General features: G+C 48.6%; 8 protein-coding genes across 8 annotated transcripts; 3 read left to right on the forward strand and 5 right to left on the reverse strand.

Moving 5' to 3' along the window:
- Positions 1–321: 321 nt before the first annotated feature.
- On the reverse strand, positions 322–4,219 carry N7457_005317 (SPO22/ZIP4 family meiosis protein; the record flags this gene model as incomplete). The annotated part of the gene is made up of 18 exons (XM_057176362.1): positions 322–849; positions 902–1,192; positions 1,266–1,403; positions 1,463–1,626; positions 1,681–1,766; positions 1,826–2,012; positions 2,064–2,209; positions 2,265–2,395; positions 2,453–2,678; positions 2,734–2,769; positions 2,830–2,881; positions 2,949–3,015; positions 3,062–3,135; positions 3,196–3,451; positions 3,513–3,655; positions 3,711–3,761; positions 3,815–4,108; positions 4,183–4,219. The coding sequence occupies 18 exons, from the start codon at positions 4,217–4,219 to the stop codon at positions 322–324; spliced, it is 2,907 nt and encodes a 968-aa protein (XP_057030664.1).
- Positions 4,220–4,648: 429 nt separating this feature from the next.
- Positions 4,649–6,663, reverse strand: acuM (gluconeogenesis transcription factor RDS2; the record flags this gene model as incomplete). The annotated part of the gene is made up of 6 exons (XM_057176363.1): positions 4,649–4,691; positions 4,746–4,942; positions 5,013–5,764; positions 5,821–6,110; positions 6,372–6,394; positions 6,508–6,663. The coding sequence occupies 6 exons, from the start codon at positions 6,661–6,663 to the stop codon at positions 4,649–4,651; spliced, it is 1,461 nt and encodes a 486-aa protein (XP_057030665.1).
- A 677-nt stretch (positions 6,664–7,340) lies between these two features.
- Positions 7,341–8,371, reverse strand: N7457_005319 (uncharacterized protein; the record flags this gene model as incomplete). Its single annotated transcript, XM_057176364.1, has 5 exons — positions 7,341–7,493; positions 7,557–7,664; positions 7,724–7,888; positions 7,943–8,027; positions 8,121–8,371. The coding sequence occupies 5 exons, from the start codon at positions 8,369–8,371 to the stop codon at positions 7,341–7,343; spliced, it is 762 nt and encodes a 253-aa protein (XP_057030666.1).
- An 802-nt stretch (positions 8,372–9,173) lies between these two features.
- N7457_005320 (basic helix-loop-helix domain-containing protein) lies at positions 9,174–10,509 on the reverse strand (the record flags this gene model as incomplete). Its single annotated transcript, XM_057176365.1, has 2 exons — positions 9,174–10,396; positions 10,446–10,509. 2 exons carry the CDS (start codon positions 10,507–10,509, stop codon positions 9,174–9,176), a joined length of 1,287 nt encoding a protein of 428 aa, XP_057030667.1.
- A 1,254-nt stretch (positions 10,510–11,763) lies between these two features.
- On the forward strand, positions 11,764–15,194 carry N7457_005321 (cytochrome c oxidase assembly protein; the record flags this gene model as incomplete). The annotated part of the gene is made up of 8 exons (XM_057176366.1): positions 11,764–11,837; positions 11,917–12,028; positions 12,138–13,316; positions 13,458–13,570; positions 14,251–14,454; positions 14,514–14,583; positions 14,655–15,096; positions 15,148–15,194. The coding sequence occupies 8 exons, from the start codon at positions 11,764–11,766 to the stop codon at positions 15,192–15,194; spliced, it is 2,241 nt and encodes a 746-aa protein (XP_057030668.1).
- Positions 15,195–15,620: 426 nt separating this feature from the next.
- Positions 15,621–16,972, forward strand: N7457_005322 (replication factor C subunit 5; the record flags this gene model as incomplete). Its single annotated transcript, XM_057176367.1, has 6 exons — positions 15,621–15,707; positions 15,767–16,389; positions 16,456–16,624; positions 16,681–16,779; positions 16,840–16,895; positions 16,948–16,972. The coding sequence occupies 6 exons, from the start codon at positions 15,621–15,623 to the stop codon at positions 16,970–16,972; spliced, it is 1,059 nt and encodes a 352-aa protein (XP_057030669.1).
- Positions 16,973–17,526: 554 nt separating this feature from the next.
- Positions 17,527–18,077, forward strand: N7457_005323 (uncharacterized protein; the record flags this gene model as incomplete). The annotated part of the gene is made up of 3 exons (XM_057176368.1): positions 17,527–17,576; positions 17,636–17,852; positions 17,913–18,077. The coding sequence occupies 3 exons, from the start codon at positions 17,527–17,529 to the stop codon at positions 18,075–18,077; spliced, it is 432 nt and encodes a 143-aa protein (XP_057030670.1).
- Positions 18,078–18,148: 71 nt separating this feature from the next.
- Positions 18,149–19,035, reverse strand: N7457_005324 (mitochondrial 54S ribosomal protein uL16m; the record flags this gene model as incomplete). The annotated part of the gene is made up of 3 exons (XM_057176369.1): positions 18,149–18,318; positions 18,390–18,851; positions 18,906–19,035. Coding segments are annotated over 3 exons (762 nt in total), but the record flags the coding sequence as incomplete, so codon positions are not given.
- Positions 19,036–19,053: the final 18 nt, after the last annotated feature.

Here is a 19,053-nt window from a genome sequence, read left to right on the forward strand (position 1 = left end):
GGCTATAGGCCGTCTTACCATGAGCAAGTCTTCTCTCTTCGCATTTCTTTTGGCCAGGAAAGCATAATCATACACAGTTTCATTCTTTTTTTGAGTTTCGTAAGTTTTGTCTTAGAAGTCCATCATAATTCATTCGATCCACAAATTGGTTCCTCCATCTTGCCCCAAACCATCTTGTAATCTCATTCAATGAAGCTCCATCAACCCCCCAAATAGACACTTTCAAGCATCCAGACTCACTTGATCCATTCCATAGGCTGCTCGCATCACCCATTCAACCGACCTCTTTAGGTCAACATGATCTAGCAGTTCCTCAAGTCCTTAGACACTAATCAGACTGGATAGCCTGTTTCGAAGCACCCTGACCATGGCCTCGCCCTCAGAGCCAGGCACAAGCTGAGCAACACTAATCGCCTTGTTTGCCCAACGCTGACACTCCTCGTCCCTAGTAACACGGTAGAATTCACAGGCCTTATTGAACGCCATGGTGGCAATCTTGATCAACTCCGGGGTCGGATATGTAAATCTGCCACGGAAAGGATAAAGCTCTGAATCGCGCTGGGGAATACCGAGACTGGATTGCTCAGATTGTTCTTCACTTTTGACTTCTGCCTCCGCGGCTCCCATTGCGATGACCTGGTCGAGCACTCGTTCGGCGACCTCAGGATCGACCATTTCAACATTGAGGTGGGCAAGTCCAGGAACGTCTTGCACATCTAAACGTGGTGCTATGGCCAGGATGAACAGACAATGTAGATAGCGAGGCAGCGCAATGCGGGGATTGTATTGCCATGAAGTAATGGGCAATCCTGAAGTGGCCTCTGCTGCCCCGAGTTTGCTGACGATTCGCTATTATATGTCAGTATAAGAGCTAGAATTTAAGCTAACAAAGCGAGCGCACCTTAATGATTTTGACCGCTAGTGCGGGTGGTAAGCTCAGTTGGAGAGTGAGATCCATGATCGGCGCGTGAAATTTCGATTTGGGGAACGCATCATCGGATTCGGATATTTTTGTGACATCTTCCCACTGCTCGAGATGCATAGCAGCCTCGAGGTCGAAGAATTGCGCGATATCATGGTGTCGGTCTTCTTTCACATGCACCTCATGATCTGACTCTTCTTCGCCGTCGTCCCAGCCGAACAAATCATCTAGTTCATTGAAAGAAGTGCGCACGTTCTCGTAGTGTGATTTCTGGTGGTGATCAGTATGGCCGTGGTATAAACTATGATGACATTTGAGAGTAGCATTCTCTTTTGACACGAACCTTCTTAGCTGGATCAACCTCGCAGCGAGCCTCAAGTGAGGAAACAAGAAGACTGAGATAAGCAACCGCAAAAAGATGTGGCCTGGGTGCTTTAGAAACTGTTTCGGGGTAGGCAATCCGACGATACTGAAGCGCAAACTGTGAAGATGTTAAACAAGTATAATCGGAGACATGTTCTGCATAGATATCCAACAAACCTCTTTTGAGTATTTTAGGACAGGATCAGTCCACTGAAATCCAGAAGATTTGCTAAGTTTCAAAGCAATCTTGTAAGTCGCGAAGTAGAGCCATTGCAGTTGAGTGACCGAGACCTCCTGTGCACCTCCTTCAAATACGCTGGTCTCTTTGACAAAAGACGAGGCTGGTGGACGGTTAGTGTCAAGAAGCGCGATAGCTTAGGGAGGGGAAGACAAACTGCTCTCAAGTACAGTCTCAATGTGTTGACCAAGCCTTTGATTGAAGCCTTTGGAGAGCTCTTCAAGAAGAAGCGTAATTGCAAACCTGTGTACGGTAGAAAAGTCAGAGTTGTAGAGAACTGCGCTGATTACAAATGTCCTCACATGTAATGTTCAGCAGCTGAAAAGTCGTGATGATAAATATCATCTGAGGTCAAGCACTTGATGAACTGTTCAAGACAGTCCAGCACTTGTTCTGGTTTGTGCTGTCGCTGGGCTTCCATTGCACACGATAGTAGACTCAGTTGCTTTTTCGGTATAGGGTCCGAAGGGAAACCGAGACGGAAAAATCCTTTGAGGTTGTTAGAATAGGTCAAAAGCGCTCAAATTTGGTTGTACATACCAGAGACATCTCTTTCCTCCAACATATTTAACCTGTAAGCCAGATACATCCTTTGGAAATCCCGTGGATTTTGAACCAGACCCCGGTCCATTAGCGTTCGAGCGTTATCGATGTATCCATTATGCAGATAACATGCAATCAGCTTTCTAGAGAGAGGTCAGATAGAGCCGCAAGACAAGTGTCGATCTATGTTCAACTGACTTTTGTATTGTGATCTGAATGCGCGAGGAGCAATTTCTGAATATCATGGGGACAGTGCAAATGAGAAGCCATCGCTGTCCAGTACAATAGTCCTGTTTGAGCATTGCAGCACCTGTCATTTTCCAGAGGCACTATACACTGCCAGTCAGCTCTCTTCATTAGTGGTGAGGATGATAATGATGTCTTACAATCATGGCGGCTTGAGCTGCGGTGGCACTGAGCGATGGATATCCACTGCTCTCTAGTTCCTTAAGCATATCCTCAAGTGTGCTCATATGAGTGGAGTCAGTATCAGAATCCCGTATTCTGCTCAAAAGAAGAACGAAGCAAACAAAGCATTTTTCTCTCCACTCGCTGGATGGGAGAGGGCGCGTGAGTAAAATACGAAATGCTTGGATTCCGTCATCCAAACCACTGGATATAGGTCAGCAACATTGCTCACGGGCATGGAATACTTGTGATGCAGTACCCTGTCTGGCCCAAAGATCGGGCGAACTGAAGAATTCTAGACTCATAATCAGTGATTCATGAACAGATGTAGGCCAATGCTGGTAGCAGGACTCACACTGGCATGCTCGACTCTGTAAGGATCATCCCCTCAAGAAGTCTCTCGAAACCTAGGGTAATATGATTAGCGCAGCTTAACTAGATATGAGGAACAGTCTTTACCTTGTATCAACTCACTGATACCACCATTATTGTGTCCAACAGAAAGGTCAAGAAGGATCACCCCGGGTTGCTGTGGGTAAAGCTAAAAGGTCAGACTCGAGTCACCCTGACGATTTCCTCGAACATACTTCTCTCAAGATGAACATTTCACTTGTGCGAATAGCGATTGCTTGGGGCGTTTTCAATTGGGTGCAAGCCACAGCTGCAATATGTTAATTGGGGGTTTCAGCTTTCCCACGATATTCATTCCCAAGACACTAACCAATAGAATGGCGAACAATTAAGTTCCATGAGTCAAAGGAAGGGAAAGTCATCTCAGTGGAGATACTCAAGAACTGCAAATGTTCAGATGCTCTTTGCAGCCATGTAAGTGCAGTCTCGGACTGGCGCAGTGCAAGAGCCGAATCACCAATAATGAAGCAGAGCTCAAAAATCAATTCTCGATCCTTTGATAAGACTGGCCCAGGAACTTTGGAAAAGAAAAGCTCGGCGAGATCTGGTCGGCGTTGTAACCAGGCCTATAAGCATGCGTCAGTTGTCGTGTCAGAATAGAAAGGTTATCCCAGTTTTACGCCTCACCAAACGACAACGAAGGAGATAGTATCGTGTGGTAAGGGTGCGGTTGATCGCCGGATCAAGTTCAAGACGACTGGGCTGGACATTGGCGAGTCTCTGGGCGGCGCACGACAGGATATTCAGCGCAATATCAAGTTGACTATTCACTGTTTTCGGCGTCAGATCTGATACATTCATCAAGTCAGATCTAGGATGAGGTACCAAGACAAATCTGTGCAGCACTAAGAGCTAAATCCAGAGCTCTGAGAGATCCTGTAAAAGATTAGTTTGATTTATTTTAACGTCCCTCAAGTAAATTCACCGACCTAAGAGGTCGGCAGGCACAGCTTTGTTCAACACCGCAAATGCAACAGCTCTCACTTTTGCAAGCGTTTGCGAATCGTCTGGATTGTCAGCGCGCGAGAGTGACACCTGCGTGCAGGTATTCCAAAGCAATGTGCCAAGATTGTCCAGCCTGCTGTTTCCCTGTGGCGTGTTTCTGGAATTGAATGGGTTGCGATTGAGATTGTTGTCTAGTGCAAGGATGATATCGGGACTAAGAAGAGGCCCGGTGGAAGCATAGGGCGCGGATATTGTTGTCTGCAAGAGAGTCACAATATCTAGTAAGGTAGAAGACCATGATTATTAGTTGTTTCACCCAAATATGGACGTGATATGCAGCTATTTTTTGTACCTGTCAGGATCTTGATTGACTGAAGTGGTTGCGCCATAGCGAAGATTTAGGATTCGCGAAGACGAGAAAGAAAGAAGATGGAAAGGATGAAAGAGGTGATAAGAAGATGAAGACGATGAAATAAACAAGAGTGGGATTGGGAGAGAGAGGAAAGGGTGGGAGTGTGGAGGGACAAGACGGAAGAGTTGACCTCTGAGTCGCGGACACTGCAATCCAAACTCCAATGCTCGTATCGTCTATTGACCGTCGCAAATCCTGGGACCATACACTACACGGAGCAAAATTTCTTTTACTTTATAGATATCTATCCAGACGCCATTCCATTCGAAACAGACCGTTTGATATTGTACATATCCTTACATTTTTGATAAAGAGCACAGCCAACCCTCGGGGAATCAGTCGAACAAAAGAGAATGGCAAAGAGAGATCATGTATGACATAGAATAGATCAGTCTCGCTGAGAGTGTTATTTATCGATGGGGAGGAAGTTCCCAACGATAAGTGATGGGCTGCACATTATTAGTTCTAGCACGTCAGTGTCAAGAGGATAATTGAAGACTTACATATTGTGGCTGTCTCGTCTGATCGTGAATGAAAAGCAGCAGGTAATCCCACCACTCGTTGAATTTGGGTTAGGACTCTTCAGTGTGCAGCTGGTGAGCATGGCTTTCTGAGTATTGTCAAAAGCAATAGCCCCGAACTTCTCCCAATAGCTCACCAGCTGATCTTCCACAATGATCTCGTGGATAGCAAGTTTGCCCTACAGGAAGAAAACATGTGAGTAATGTGTGATGGGCCGTGGTTGATTTTCATCCAAGTTCGGGACTCACATCTCGTAGACCCTCAACTGGGACATCAATCAACTGTGCCATCTCATTGTTCCCTCGAAAGATCTCGCCTGTTCGACGCCAACAGCAGGCGGGAATAGCCATACTGGCAAAGACGCGATCATACTCCATGAGACTTCGCTCGAACCACATCTCAACCAGAATTAGTTCGATATCAGTCAAGCTCTGCATGCGTTCTCGGAACTTGGGCCGGAACTTGTCGAGCTGCCGAAGAATCTTTTGCCGAGATATTTGTTGCATGTTCTTTTCCATGTACTGATTCAATCGCGCATATCCCTTGACATAGTTGAATGGTTTCAGTAGTCCGGCATCATATTTTGCTTTGAGGAGTTTGTTCATCCGCTCCTCCGGTGGATCAGTCCCTGCCGGATCGGCAGCAGTCATGTAGTATGTTTCCCGGGCTTTGTCATTGCCGACTGTTGAGGTTGGTCGTTGAATCGATTCTCCTGGTAATCCGTGGCTATGTGCTGGCGGTGCGAGATGTGTCGAGGGAGGTAGGCCATTCGGTAAACCTATGCCGCCCATCGAGTTCATCAATGATGAGTCGGTGTAGATGCCCTGCATATCTTGATTTTGGAACATTGCCCCGTCGTCCAAGAGACTGTTACTGAGAAAATCTCCAAGCAAATTGTACTCGTTGGTGACTTCATGTGCATTAAACATGTATGAGGGATGGAGAGAATGCATATCCTGGAACTGATTTTGACCACCTACCCAGTCATTGTATTGCATGACTGTCATACCACATCAGCCGAGTCCGCGGACAAATCAAGTTTTATTGTAAACTCACGCTGAGAGTTTGCCTCAAGGCCCTGGCCAGATACGGAAAGATTTCCAGGTGGCACCGTTGAAGGTGGGTTCACAGCCGAGGGTGCGATGCCGATCGTAGTATCCGGGAATGGTTGCTGACCAGCAGCATCGGCGACGTCGATACTCCTAGGCATGCCTTGTACAGTGCCCAGTTCATTGTTCGACGAGCCTTCCTCGTCTGCAGCCGAATGTTCGGGTTCGCCACGTCCGCGCTTGGCAGTTTCCCTCGGCTCATCATGGCACAGGTGACCGATGTTTCGCTTTATACACCTGGTGCAGGGACGTTCCTTCATAGATTGAGACAGGTCAGCTGGTGCAATTTATTTCCCGCAATTCTGCGTAGAGGGTTTCAGACGCGACGGGTCGCGAACGGGGGAAGGGGAGGCAGAAACGTCGTACCGAGTCGCAGGTCATATGCTGTAACACACGAACAAACCCCCGTTAGCAAAGCCATTTCCCTCATTGAATATGTGCGAGTGCCTGTCGCAGAAAGCGACCACGCATAAAGCATCCTCGAAGACTTAAGCTTACCGAGCGGCGACAATAGACACAAGCTAAAATTGTAAAACCCTCATTAGCGAAGATGTTCTACTCGTTATGCGCAACAGAATCGACCGCGCCCGGATCCCTGTCGCATGCTGCGCAACGGCACCTTACCGTGATTCACCTTCCGGCGCTTCTTAGGACTGGAATGACTCCCCGAGCCGGTGGTTTCGGCCTTGGCCGCAGATGTTTGCGAGTCCTTGATGCTCGTATCCTTCCCTGCATCAGCGGGCCTGGCCTTCACGTTGGAGGCGCCCGGCGGCGCATTCTTTTCGGTCATTGCGCAAGTGTTTGGCAAAAACCACCAGGGTGGGAGTGAAATGGCTGCCTGCAGACCAGTGGTTTGTAGTAGAGTTGGTAAACGTCAAAAAGTTCTTGGGGATGGAGAAAGCGGAGTGACCCCTCCGACCTGCTCCGCATGGGGTGCTGGTCTTCGGGCACACGCCACTTTCGGGGCGAGACCTCGATTGAGTGATTACGTTTTCTGCGTCTTACAATTGGCTATTCTTGATTTAGAACATATGCACGGAATATGCAAGATGTGTCATTGATAATTGACTAGTGATTGTCTAATTTCATTCCCATCACACATTCTCTATGCAGTGGAGCCTCGGGTTGGCTGGCAGATCATCCTGGAAGACTCCCCAGATTGGACAGGGGCTGTGTGATACTCTCTGCATTACCTTTTATATCCTAATTTAGGATGGTTAATACCGAGCTCTGCATTGGGACATCCCTCATCAAAGAGGTGTGCGTCCCATCGCGCCCAGTTTCCCTGAGGTATCTGGCGAATGCATTAGAATCCGAGGACACGACACGGATTTCCACAGGTGAAATGTGGTGGTTCGCTTTCTCAGTAAGCGCAAGTCCGAGGTTCTTCATGTGCCAATAAGCATAAAAATGCCGAAGTGGGTGTATGTTGTGGCTCTTATGGTGTGATAGGCTCCAATGGGGCATTCAATCATTGGGCGTTGAGTATAAATCCAACGCAGCTTGTGAACGAGTGATGGCATCACCAAGTCCCACGAAGGGAGCTGTATTATTTTGCATAGATTGAAGATGACCATGCAGTTGCTTCATGAGACCTTGGACCTCTGGGTCGCCGTTCAACTAAAATCAAACACAATTGTAAGTCAACAGATCAAGCATAGGCGGTTTAAACTCAGCATATACCTCGTCCAGTGTTACTTGGCTATCTTTCGAGCCCAGAAGCGTGAACTCCGAGGACAGAGAGGCCTCGCTCTGCGGAAGCGCATCCAGCTGTCGGAGGACGGGGTGTTCCTGCGTTTCAAAACATTAGCCCCAGTCATACTTAGGACCAAGCCGAGTTTGCCGCATACATTCTTAGTCTGTCGTTTCCTTTCAGCCTCGGCCCGTTTGGCATTCTTGTCCATTTCCTGTAGTGACTTTGTTTCCTTGGCCAGGAGTGCCTCTTCTTTGGCAATCTCGGCTTTCAGAAGATCGACGCTGTCATTCATCGTGGCTAGGTGCGCTTCAAGAGACCGCTAGAAAAGAATTAGTATGGAGCTGTTGTCAATAATCGGTGACAAGTCGCATACATGCTCATTCAGGGCAGATTCATAGTCAAAGTTCGATTCCTTCGTTATGGGCGGAAATGGCATTCGAGGGAGTCGTTTTCCCAAACTGAAGCAAAACAGAATATAGAATCAGTATACCAATCCCTCGAAACGCTGAGAGCTTTGCTTGGAAGCTTCCGGATTAAAAATGATGGCCTACTTTCGCACAACTGCTTGCACTGCACCCTGCGCCTCGATGCGCTTGCGCTCGTTCTGATTCCGCATGATCACCGGTCGCTCGAGAGAGTGAAACATGTCCCGGACCTTTTCCTGGACGGGTTCTGGCAAAGGAGCCCATTTCGACTTGATGGTCTTCTCTGGGACGCGGCGGATGTGAGGTTTCAGATAAGCGTAGCGCTTAGGATCCTCCTCCTCGGCGTCTTGAGCTGTGTGTTTTCGTTTTGGAGGCATGGTGCGTTGGGGGTTCGAGCTGTCGAGGTTCGGAATTAAGGTTGGGGGGTCGACGCGTCTTCACATGCAGGCAAAACAGAGCGGTGGGGACCAGCGGAGATAGCGCATTTCCACATGACAGCAGGAGTCTTGGCCAATCCTGACGTCAATCAATATGCATAGGATGAAACAATATTAAATGTCTCCTTCAGATGTTTCCTTTAGATGTCTCCCGAGGTCCTTTCAGGGACTCAGCCTGATACTGTGACCGAGACACCCTTGCGATGTACGGCTGCCTGGAAGATACTACATAGTACATCCTAGGTACATGTAGACCTGAAGAGCACATGTACAGACTTAGGTACACCTGCATGTACATTTAGGTAATAGTTTACATAATTCAGGAACATCACCTGCGCAGCACTGTAGTCAACGGCCATTGCTTCATTCCTTATGTTAAATGTCAGCTACATACTAGCCTACATCTCTACAAGGAGCCAAAGCCATACGGAAAAGATTTAAAGTATTTCCTGCCCATAAAGGCATTTCAAATTATGCACTAGGGTATCGATATGTGCCGAGGACCAGCCTGAAGGTGACTCGCATCACCTACAGCGGTTAGATGGGGAAAAAAGGACTGGAAAAGAGCACGCAGATAAAGGAAATGGTATCTTGTGGCCGGAATTTGCGAAAATGTAATGCCAACTCGTTTGCATACGCAAAACTGTCCGCCCGCTGAAACGCTTGCAATCCCTGCGAAATAAAGAGGCAGGGGGCAACCATGAGATCATAAATTAAGGTTGTGATCATATCACAAAGGCTATCATCGTGGCATCATCAAGCCATTGATGCCCTTTAAATCACGGAGTTGATTTTGGAGGATGTCATTGCCCTGGAGTAGGTCTTCAAGCCAGTCAGCGGCTCCAGTGAGCATGGCACTTTTGCTAAACCCGCCACCTCTGAGTGCAGGCACCAGCGTGCACAAGTCCTCAAAGCCTTGACGGATGAGGTTCCGGCGCTTCTGCTCCGAGAGAATGTGGTTGGTCCTCTTCTGCTCTTCTGTAAGATTTTCTCGTGCAGCTTTGGACCCTGGATGTAGTCGGGGTTTTCGAGATATATCCGTCGATACTCGTCGGCCTTTGACAATGGAACCTCTGGACTTTCTTGACTGAGGTCTAGCGTCATCGTCATCAGAGTATTGGTCCCCTTCCTCCTTCAGGGCTCGTTGCCGTTTTCGAGACTGTGAGGCTTCATCTGGGACAGCACCACCTCGGAACAAGGGCCGCTGAGGAGGAGCTCCTATCATGTGCTCGGGGCTGGGCGCTCGTGTGTTTGCGGCACTGCTTTGCGGCTCAAAACAATGGAGATGATCGAGCAGGTCATTCGTCCGTTGTTCCTCATCGGGCTGGTCAGGAGGACGAAGATACCCTTGATCCATGAAACTAGCATCTGAACCCCAGCGCAAGCTGCGGGTCTTCCTTGATGGATGTTGGTCCACAGGAATGGGGTCACGTACGTCAAAGAACATCTCCGAGGTATGATATCCAGTCGGGACATCAGCCCGGGGTGGAGATGAAGTTGAAACCTGTGCAGGATTGGCAGTATGATGGCTATTCAATGGTTGTGTCCCAGTGGTTGGAAGAGAGTGTCCCGCGAAAGCCTGATGTGCTAACGAAGGCCCTACCTCTGACCCGTTTAAGCCACTCTGGTAGAGCATTGACGCAGCAGCGAATATATCCGAGCTTGTAGGGTTGCCTGCTATCATCCCACCAGCTGACTTGCCCATTCCATGTTGCTGGAATGAAGGCTGTGATAAAGAGGTGGTCGAGCCCTCAAAGTTGGGTGGCAGCTCAGCTGACCAGTCAAAGTTCGGAACGCCATGTTTATGTTCTTGTCGCATCCAAAAGTCATTCGTAAAGTGGTTCGCGTTCATGGTAGTAAAAAAGTTATCGAGCATATTGGATTCATTATCATCAAGAAGAGAGGGCCCTGGAGGGAGAGCAGGCGCTTGTTCAAAAGGAGTATCCATAGGGGAGAGCCAAGAGTCTGTAATCGAATTAGGGAAGAGAACAAAACAATGCTCGAACTAACTTACATCCGAATGGAGCAGCCGGAGGAGATGTGCGCTCGGTTTGAACTTCAGTCCCATGCCCATTCATTGCGAAGAGTGGTTCAATATCAGAAGAAGTTGTATGGGTTTCGGTCAACGAAACTGTTGCTACTCCGATGTTCAGAATAGCATCGACCGAGGCGATACTGTCATGCCTTGAAAACTGCAGAGTGTATGCAATCAACCCGATAAAGAAGGGTTGACTCCACAAACGAGGGACGCGGGGGGTTGGTTTTGATCCAAGACCACGGGGTTCTCTCAAGGCTGATAATGCGATTCGATAAGATCTAGCCGTTTCGGCTCGGCGCAATGAGGGAGAATCAGGAAGGTCACGTAAGCAGAGAAGAAAAAAGAAAGAAGAAGAGGATCATGAGAATTCTAAAAGACAAGATCCGTTCTGGGGTAGAAGTAGAGTGGAGAGTTTCGCATCAAAGCAATCGTCCTGTTCGGCCTTGACCTGATCACATGCAAAAATTTGAGCGCGTGACATAACGGTACCAAAGTTACCAATATTACACCCGCTCCGTGGTGGCTTGGGAGGTCCTCCGGGTATGTCATACGTTCCTGGGGGAAAGCTGTTGACCCCCGGAGAACCTCCCCGAGGCCCTGAGACCAACCGGCTTGTCTCCAGTGGTGAAAGTACACGGTAAGTACCAACCTATGACTATTTTCTCCCTCATACATCCGGAATACATTGCATTTTCCCTAGGCACATCTCTGTCTATATTGCTCTTTCTCTCGGTGCAAGAAAACCAAAAAAAAAGCCATAATTGGGTCAGTGCGGTTCATCTTGTTTTGGAGTCCTCTCCTGGGATCGACCCCTATTGGACTCATTAAATCATCCGTGGGCCTTGTGCAGAGTAAGGCCCCGCAATCCCGACCATCGTGCTCCAACAAAAGCCCATCACTTCGGATGATCGTCCTCTGTTCTCTTACTCGGTCCGTCCCCTGGCTCTGGATCTTGTCGGCGGGGGTTCTGTCTTTCCAGGGACCGAGGTCCAACCACACCCTCTAACCCACCCACCTCTACAAACCCCTACACGGGATCCACGGTTGATCTGGAACTCCAGAATAAAAGATCGTGCTGCTGTCAACCTCCCTCTGTCGGAGAATACTACCCAATTTTCGAGAGGTGCCATTGTAGGTCACCCGCGGACAAAACTAATTGGGTTCTTACCTTCACCTAGTGGGCTGATTGGCGAGAAAATTCTTGTGAATCCCACCAGAGTTTACATTTCGCTGACCCCTCGTCACCGATTAGTTCGGGGAACTGTGATGTTGACACCTCCCGACGGATCATGACATGAAGGTTTCCGGCAGCATGGAACCTGCACTCCGAGGACGCCATGGAAGGGACGACGTCCGGATATTCAAACCGTAGGTCCATCCGATCTCTTACCCTTGTGGCTTGGTGCAACTGTGTGATCTAGGGAGCTATTGCTGATTGTGACTGTAGCCTTCTTCGCGCCTACGCGCTCGGGTACCTATCTTCTGTCACTCCGAAACTAGTGGCTTATGTACGCCGACTAGGCAATAAGCACTGGACAACCCGACAGAAGCTCCGAGAGGTACGTTTTGGTCATTCCCCGATGTAGTCTTTTGTGGATGATCTTCTCATAACACCATTCCCCTATGATCTGGCAAGTGAATTGTTATAGCTAACATGGCTTTGAATAGCTAGCTAAAGTCTTGACCGGTCCTTTACGTCTGAACAGTTTTCCAACAGTCTGTGCTTCCTTGGTCGGTGGCTCAACCCTACTACCTATAGGACTGTATCGTCTATGTGCATTGATCGCTGTAAAACTTTCCAAAGGTGACGTTCGGATCTCTGGAAGGCTCGATCGCTTGATTCGATTCGTTGCCACTTTCATATCTGGATGGTTCAGTTTCCAACTTCTGAACAGAAATCGCATCTGTCTACCAATTGAAGATGTCAGAGCCATCCGGATGTCCGCAGATCAGGGGAAAGACCCTCAGGTTCTACCTGATCCGCTGGAACATCACCGCCCGGAATTAGCAGGGAGGACGATGGACCTGACCATCTTCATGGTCACAAGAGCCGTGGATGCGGCCGCGTGTTTTGCATGGAGTCGCTGGTCTCGTCGCCGCCGGGCCCAGAATCGCTGGACTCTTGTCGAATCACTTGTGCCCAGCTCCACGGATGCAACTGTCTTTGCTATGAGTTCCGCGATAGTCATGTGGGCGTGGTTTTACCTCCCGGAGAGACTGCCCAACACCTACGAGAAGTGGATCGGGCAAGCTGCTCAAGTTGATTCACGCCTAATCGAAGCTTTGCGTCGTGCTCGACGAGGAATCTTTGTATACGGAAAGGACACTGGCCAAGCATCTCTTCTTCAGTCGATGTGCAAAGACTATAATTGGCCAGAGGTATGGGGAGACCCGGCGAAAGTGAGTCCAATCCCTTGCGAAATGGTACATATGGGATGTGGTCCCAATTGTGAGAAACACGCACTGTATCGGTTTTTCAAAACCTTTAAATTTGCCTGTGCAACCTATATACCCCTACAGATTGCGTTCCGACTTAGCGGAATGAAATCTGCGACTGCCCTTCGCCGGGCCCTCACTGATGCAGCCCAATCATCTGCCTTCCTGGCGTCTTTCGTCAGCTTATTCTACTACGGTGTCTGTCTCGCTCGGACACGACTTGGACCCAAGATCTTTGATCTAAAGACTGTCACTCCGATGATGTGGGACTCTGGGCTCTGCGTCGGCGCGGGATGTTTCATGTGTGGCTGGAGTGTATTGGTTGAGAAAGCGCGGAAGAGGCAGGAGTTGGCGCTATTTGTGGCACCACGGGCTGCCGCCACGGTTCTGCCACGGTTGTATGATAAAAAGGTATGCATCGGACTCTCGCATCTTCTGCTCACGCCAGGGTTACACCCACGTCCCCTTCAACACCCTTCCCAATGCCCTCAAATTAGCCTGTGATAGGCTCAAGATTATCACAAGGTACTGACGCGTGTTGATGTTTCCCAGTATCAATACCGAGAACGTATTGCCTTTGCGATTAGTGCTGCTGTTCTCATCACTTGCCTCCACGAACAACCTAGCATGGTTCGAGGAGTTTTTGGTCGCATCACTTCCAAGGTGTTGAATTAAACTTTTCCATTGGTGAGATGCTTAGCTCAATATGTATCTATGTATCCAAGCCGTCAGACAGTTGTATTAGTAACGGTTATGTATTTTGAACTCTGGGGCTGGGCTGGGGGTGTCACCGCGCTGTATTATCTTCCAAGGTTTCCTATTAACATTGCATTTCCATGAACTGAAAGGCGTTCCACTAGACCTTTGATCGCATTGGACATGAAGGTAAAGAGGATATCTTATGATTCTCTCCTAGTCTTCTACTTCTACATAAAATGGATCTATCATTTGGCCTGTTTTCTAGGGCATGGCTCCATGAACGGCAGCAACACTAGACTCATACTTACACAGGTACGTATAGGTATCTACGTCAAATATACTGCATGTTGAACAAGAGAAACAGCGAAGGAAATCATGCAATATGATAGACTGCACATGTGGATAAATTTCCCATGACAGATATACTGTGTAAGTAAAGGAGCTATTCACATCCATAAATATGTACATACGTGTAAGATCAAGATGCCATGTGTACATGTAGATATTCCTCGCCGTCTACATCAATGTAACGTGACCCCAAAGCTTAGGGCTTATCGATAAGCCGCTGTTTCGGACTGATCACGTGCAGAGGATTCCAGGGCTGGATCACTTGAGACCCCAACATGCAATCCGGTTGAAGTCATAGAACCATGTTTGCACGATTAATCCCCTCGCTGGGGCGCTCTGCGCTCACAGGAACAATTCCTCAGCGATCATTTTGTTTCCGGAAGAACGCTTTCGAGGCTGAGCGGAGATACTTCTCGAGTAATTTCTTGCGTCACGAACAACGCAATTCATCTGCAGCGCCTTTTAATACCCCAGAATCGCAAAAGCGCAATACCTCTACTATGTGCGCTGTCACCGAGCTCAGATTTGGGAGATATCATGGCTAACGAGTTCCCTGGTCAGGTACTATACCATCAGCATGATCCTCGGAACTGTTGCTCTCGCATATGGATCTGTCCCTCTTTACAAGATGGTATGCGATGTTTCTGGCTGACCTAGGCTATTTTTGATGTGAATGGAAACTTACAGTCATCTCAATTACAGATTTGCCAACAGACTGGTTGGGGCGGTCAGCCCATCCTCACCCACCGCAACGGCGACGGCGATACTGCTGAGCGTGTGAAACCAGTGACCGACTCCCGTCGTCTGCGAATTACCTTCAATGGCTCCGTATCGGATGTGCTTCCTTGGAAATTTACTCCCCAGCAGCGCGAGGTCCGAGTGCTGCCTGGAGAGACCGCACTAGCATTCTATACTGCAACGAATAAGGGCCCGCAAGATATCATTGGAGTCGCAACATACAGTGTGACACCAGGTCAGGTTGCGCCATACTTCAGCAAGATCCAATGCTTCTGCTTTGAGGAACAGAAGCTTAACGCAGGAGAATCAGTTGACATGCCTGTCTTCTTCTATATTGATCCTGACTTTGCTACTGATCCTAATATGAAGGGAATCGATACTATCACGCTGTCATACACCTTTTTCAGTAAGTTTCACATTCTTTCTATGCGTGTTGGCCTGGATTAACCTTAAACAGAAGCGAAATATGACGACAATGGTGTTTTGAAGCCAATCGCATCATAAGAAGCTCATCTCAAGACGCATTCGAACTCCTTCTCTCTGAATATGTGATTCTGCATAGAGTTCCAGGATATCTGAATGGTGATCCAAGAAACATGATTGGTGTGGTCCCTATCTCGAAATCATCTCATCTCTTCAAGCAAATCTTTGTACTATACATCTTGGGGTTTGGCGGAAGGCTGCCAAATGCCTAGAAAATTACATAGCTGTATATATTGCCGAATTTATTCATATGTGATTATACAAATTCTGCATTTGACCCAAGTTCCTTGCAGTACAGTGCTGTATGGATCCATATAGTGGGATCGTGCACGGACCAGAGATTAATTAGGCGCGTGTCTGAACGCGTTCTCCAGTCTGCCATCTTCAATCGAAAAACCGGCACCTCGGATTTGTGATCACCCTGGGCAATTTTACAAAGTTCCCAAAATGGCTCTTCTTGTTGATAAGCTGCGACCACGCACCCTTGATGCTCTCTCGTACCACCCCGAGCTGTCTGATCGCCTGCGGTCACTGGTAAGAGACATTCGCCTGCAGAATACGAGCTTCATTTTGACGCAAGAGATCCTCGTTAGGCACAAAGCGGCGATTTCCCCCATCTACTAGTTTACGGACCCTCTGGAGCTGGAAAGAAGACACGGATAATTGCGACATTGAAAGAACTGTACGGCCCCGGTGTTGAGAAGATCAAGATCGACGCCAGAGTCTTCCAAACAACAAGCAACCGCAAGCTGGAGTTCAACATTGTCTCATCCGTCTACCACCTTGAAATCACACCAGCAGATGTCGGGATGTATGACCGAGTAGTCGTCCAGGAATTGCTCAAGGAAGTAGCGCAGACGCAACAGGTGGATCTCGGCGCGAAGCAGCGGTTCAAAGTCGTGGTCATCAACGAGGCCGACCATCTTACGCGCGATGCGCAAGCCGCCCTCAGACGTACTATGGAGAAATACAGTCCCAATTTGCGATTGATTCTCCTAGCCAACAGCACCTCCAACATCATTGCGCCAATTCGTTCTCGAACCCTGCTGGTCAGGGTTGCAGCACCTACCGAAAATGATATTTGCACTGCGCTCAGTGCTGCAGGACAAAAGCAAGGATGGGCCGAGTCAGAAGTTCTTAACAAGAGAATTGCAAAGGAGAGTGGGCGGAATTTGCGTCGTGCCCTACTGATGTTCGAGTCGATTTATGCGCAAAAGTGAGTTTGTACCTCGTTTTTCTTTCATTGGCCCTGATTTTGTCGACTTACGTTTTCGGAATCTAGTGAAAAAGTCACAGACAATACCCTTATTCCGCCTCCGGACTGGGAGGCCCTTATTTCCCTAACGGCGGATGAGATTTTGGCCGAACGGTCACCGGCTCGACTATTGCAGGTTCGCGCGCGTCTTTACGATCTCTTGACCCATTGTATCCCCCCTACAACGATTCTGAAGGTGCGTATTCGTTTCCGGTCGGAAAACACTGGGCATATTTTAATCTTTGATAATAGACCTTGACATTCAAACTGGTCGCACGGGTCGACGATGCACTGAAGCCAGACGTCATCAAGTGGTCTGCGTTTTATGAGCACCGTATCAAGTTGGGAAGCGTAAGTCATGTGCGGCTATCACCGCCAACAAAACACATACTAATGTACATTTCAATATAGAAAGTTATCTTCCACCTTGAAGCTTTCGTGGCGAAGTTTATGCGCATCTATGAAAGGTATGCTGTTCCCGAATCACCCAACAAGGACATAGAGCTAACAATGCACTAGTTATCTGATGGGCATGGACTTTTAATCACTCATCACCAACAGACGGAAACAATGGATGAATGACGATGTGTACACCCAGGTGGGTTTCAGTGAGCATGGGGCGAGGAAAGTGTGGTCTGTCATGACGCAGAATCAGACTTCGAAGTCCCCGAGTATTCGAGTCAATTTTAATTTCCCGGGCGCATGAAGGCAGTTGCCGAGGAGTATTTGGGCGTTACATCTTGTCGTTGCATACTATCTCTGTGATAGCCAAAATATTTGGACATTTGACTTCTCAACCTTGCGGTAGTCATGTATGTCTTTGAACAGTTCAGCTAGTATTGCGAGGGACGAACAGTCGACGCGGAATATCCAGTACGGGGTCATCCCAATCGTATTTGAATGTATCCATCCCAAACTGTCTCTGTAGACCAGAACTTGTGCTCCAATACGTCATCACATCTCCGTCACTAGTGGTCTGGACTACCCACTCCAAACGTCAGCTTTCAACTGTCAATCAAGACTACCTCCTGTTATATATATCGCTCGGGCTATCATTGTTTCGTCGATATACATCAATTCCTAGCAAACAACATCGAAATGTCGGACTCTAGACTTGTGGATATGGAACCTGGCGGCGAGAGCACTCAGTATGAGATACGCTAGCATCACTTCTAACAATCTTCCTTGGCTGAGACCTAGAGCATAGATATGAATCTATCCGCCAATTCACTAAGAGTCCCGTCAAGCAGACAGGACAATTGGGAGGTCTGTCGCGCTCTTCGAGTTCGCGTTCCCCATACCAAGAACTGACCTCATTAGGCGGCGTCCGCCACACCACGACTGAAGCAAGCCCCAGTCTAGGAACACACGCCCCAGCATCTACCAATGACGAGTACTCCCAAGCGCAGAAGCTGGGTATGGGAGTATTCAGCGAATCAGGTAAAGGTAAATGCTGAATATATTTTCCTTGTCTAAACTCCTAGTATCAAGACAAAGGACCATCAGAGGAGCTCATGCCTCGATGGATCCTAAAGAGACGCAAACAGCTGATGATAATGTACAAAGATATGACACGTGACGAGGACGATGCAGTGGCCAAAGCCCGCAGACAGCAGGGGTATGGGCCTGGGTCTGGTGTCGGCGCTTAGTCAACGAAGACAAAAGCAAAGGACATGACCGAGAGGAAAATGGGAAACGGTATCATGCGGGAAACGAGAATTTATTGGGTAGAGTCGGAGCTCGAGGCGCTCTTCGGAGGTGAAGCGAGGTCATTGGTACCGATGGGTGGGTTTCTGCGCGCCCGCTTGAGGGATTCGAGAGTCACACCATTTCCAAGCTTTGTAATACCCACGACAGGAGGGTCACCCTTGTTGACGAATTCCCAGAGACCTAATCAATAACAATAAGCATCTTTCATGCGCAAGACAGATAGTAGAGAAGGCGGAAGTGGCATAGCATACCTGGCAATTTGTGACCGGCCAATCTGAATGCCTCGCGGGCAACCTTTTCGTGAACATCTCCCTTCAATTCGAAGACAATTCGGCTCACGGGCAGTCGGACTGTCCAGTAATCGAACTTACCCTTACCCTTACCCATACGCTGCTCGTTACCCTTGGTGTAGACACCGATGTTGGCGCTGACACGCTTGTACAGCTTGTAGTTCATTCCTCGTAGCCGCCGCTTGATAGTCTCTTCGGCGATCTTCAGTGCCGATGCGGGCATACGGCGGTCGTGGTCTTTCATGCGCAAACCGAAGTCTCCCCATACAACAGTTGTTCCTCGGGTGGAACCGCCGGTGGCGACGTGAGGACGACCCTTAGGCGACTTGGACTTTTCTTGGAACTTCGGGGTCAGCCAGTCAAGGGCGGGCTTTGTGGTAGAGAAGCATCGCGATAGTGAAAAGGTGGCTAGCGGTCCAGACACTGTCGCGCTGTTAGTCTTTCGCTAGGAGGTTCTGGGAATTGGATGACTCGTACGGGTTGGCCGCGTGCAGGCGGAGAGTGGACCAGCGAACATCTTGAGCTGTGGACCCATTGTGAGGAGAGAGACGACGTGATATCTACTGTTGCGGAAGGCTTCGTTACTCCGGCACATTTCGATAATTGACGCTAGTCCCAAAGGGGA

This window comes from Penicillium paradoxum, assembly GCF_028828445.1.
Source record: "Penicillium paradoxum strain IBT 22861 chromosome Unknown utg000005l_segment0_segment0, whole genome shotgun sequence".
Taxonomy (NCBI): Eukaryota; Fungi; Ascomycota; class Eurotiomycetes; order Eurotiales; family Aspergillaceae; genus Penicillium; species Penicillium paradoxum.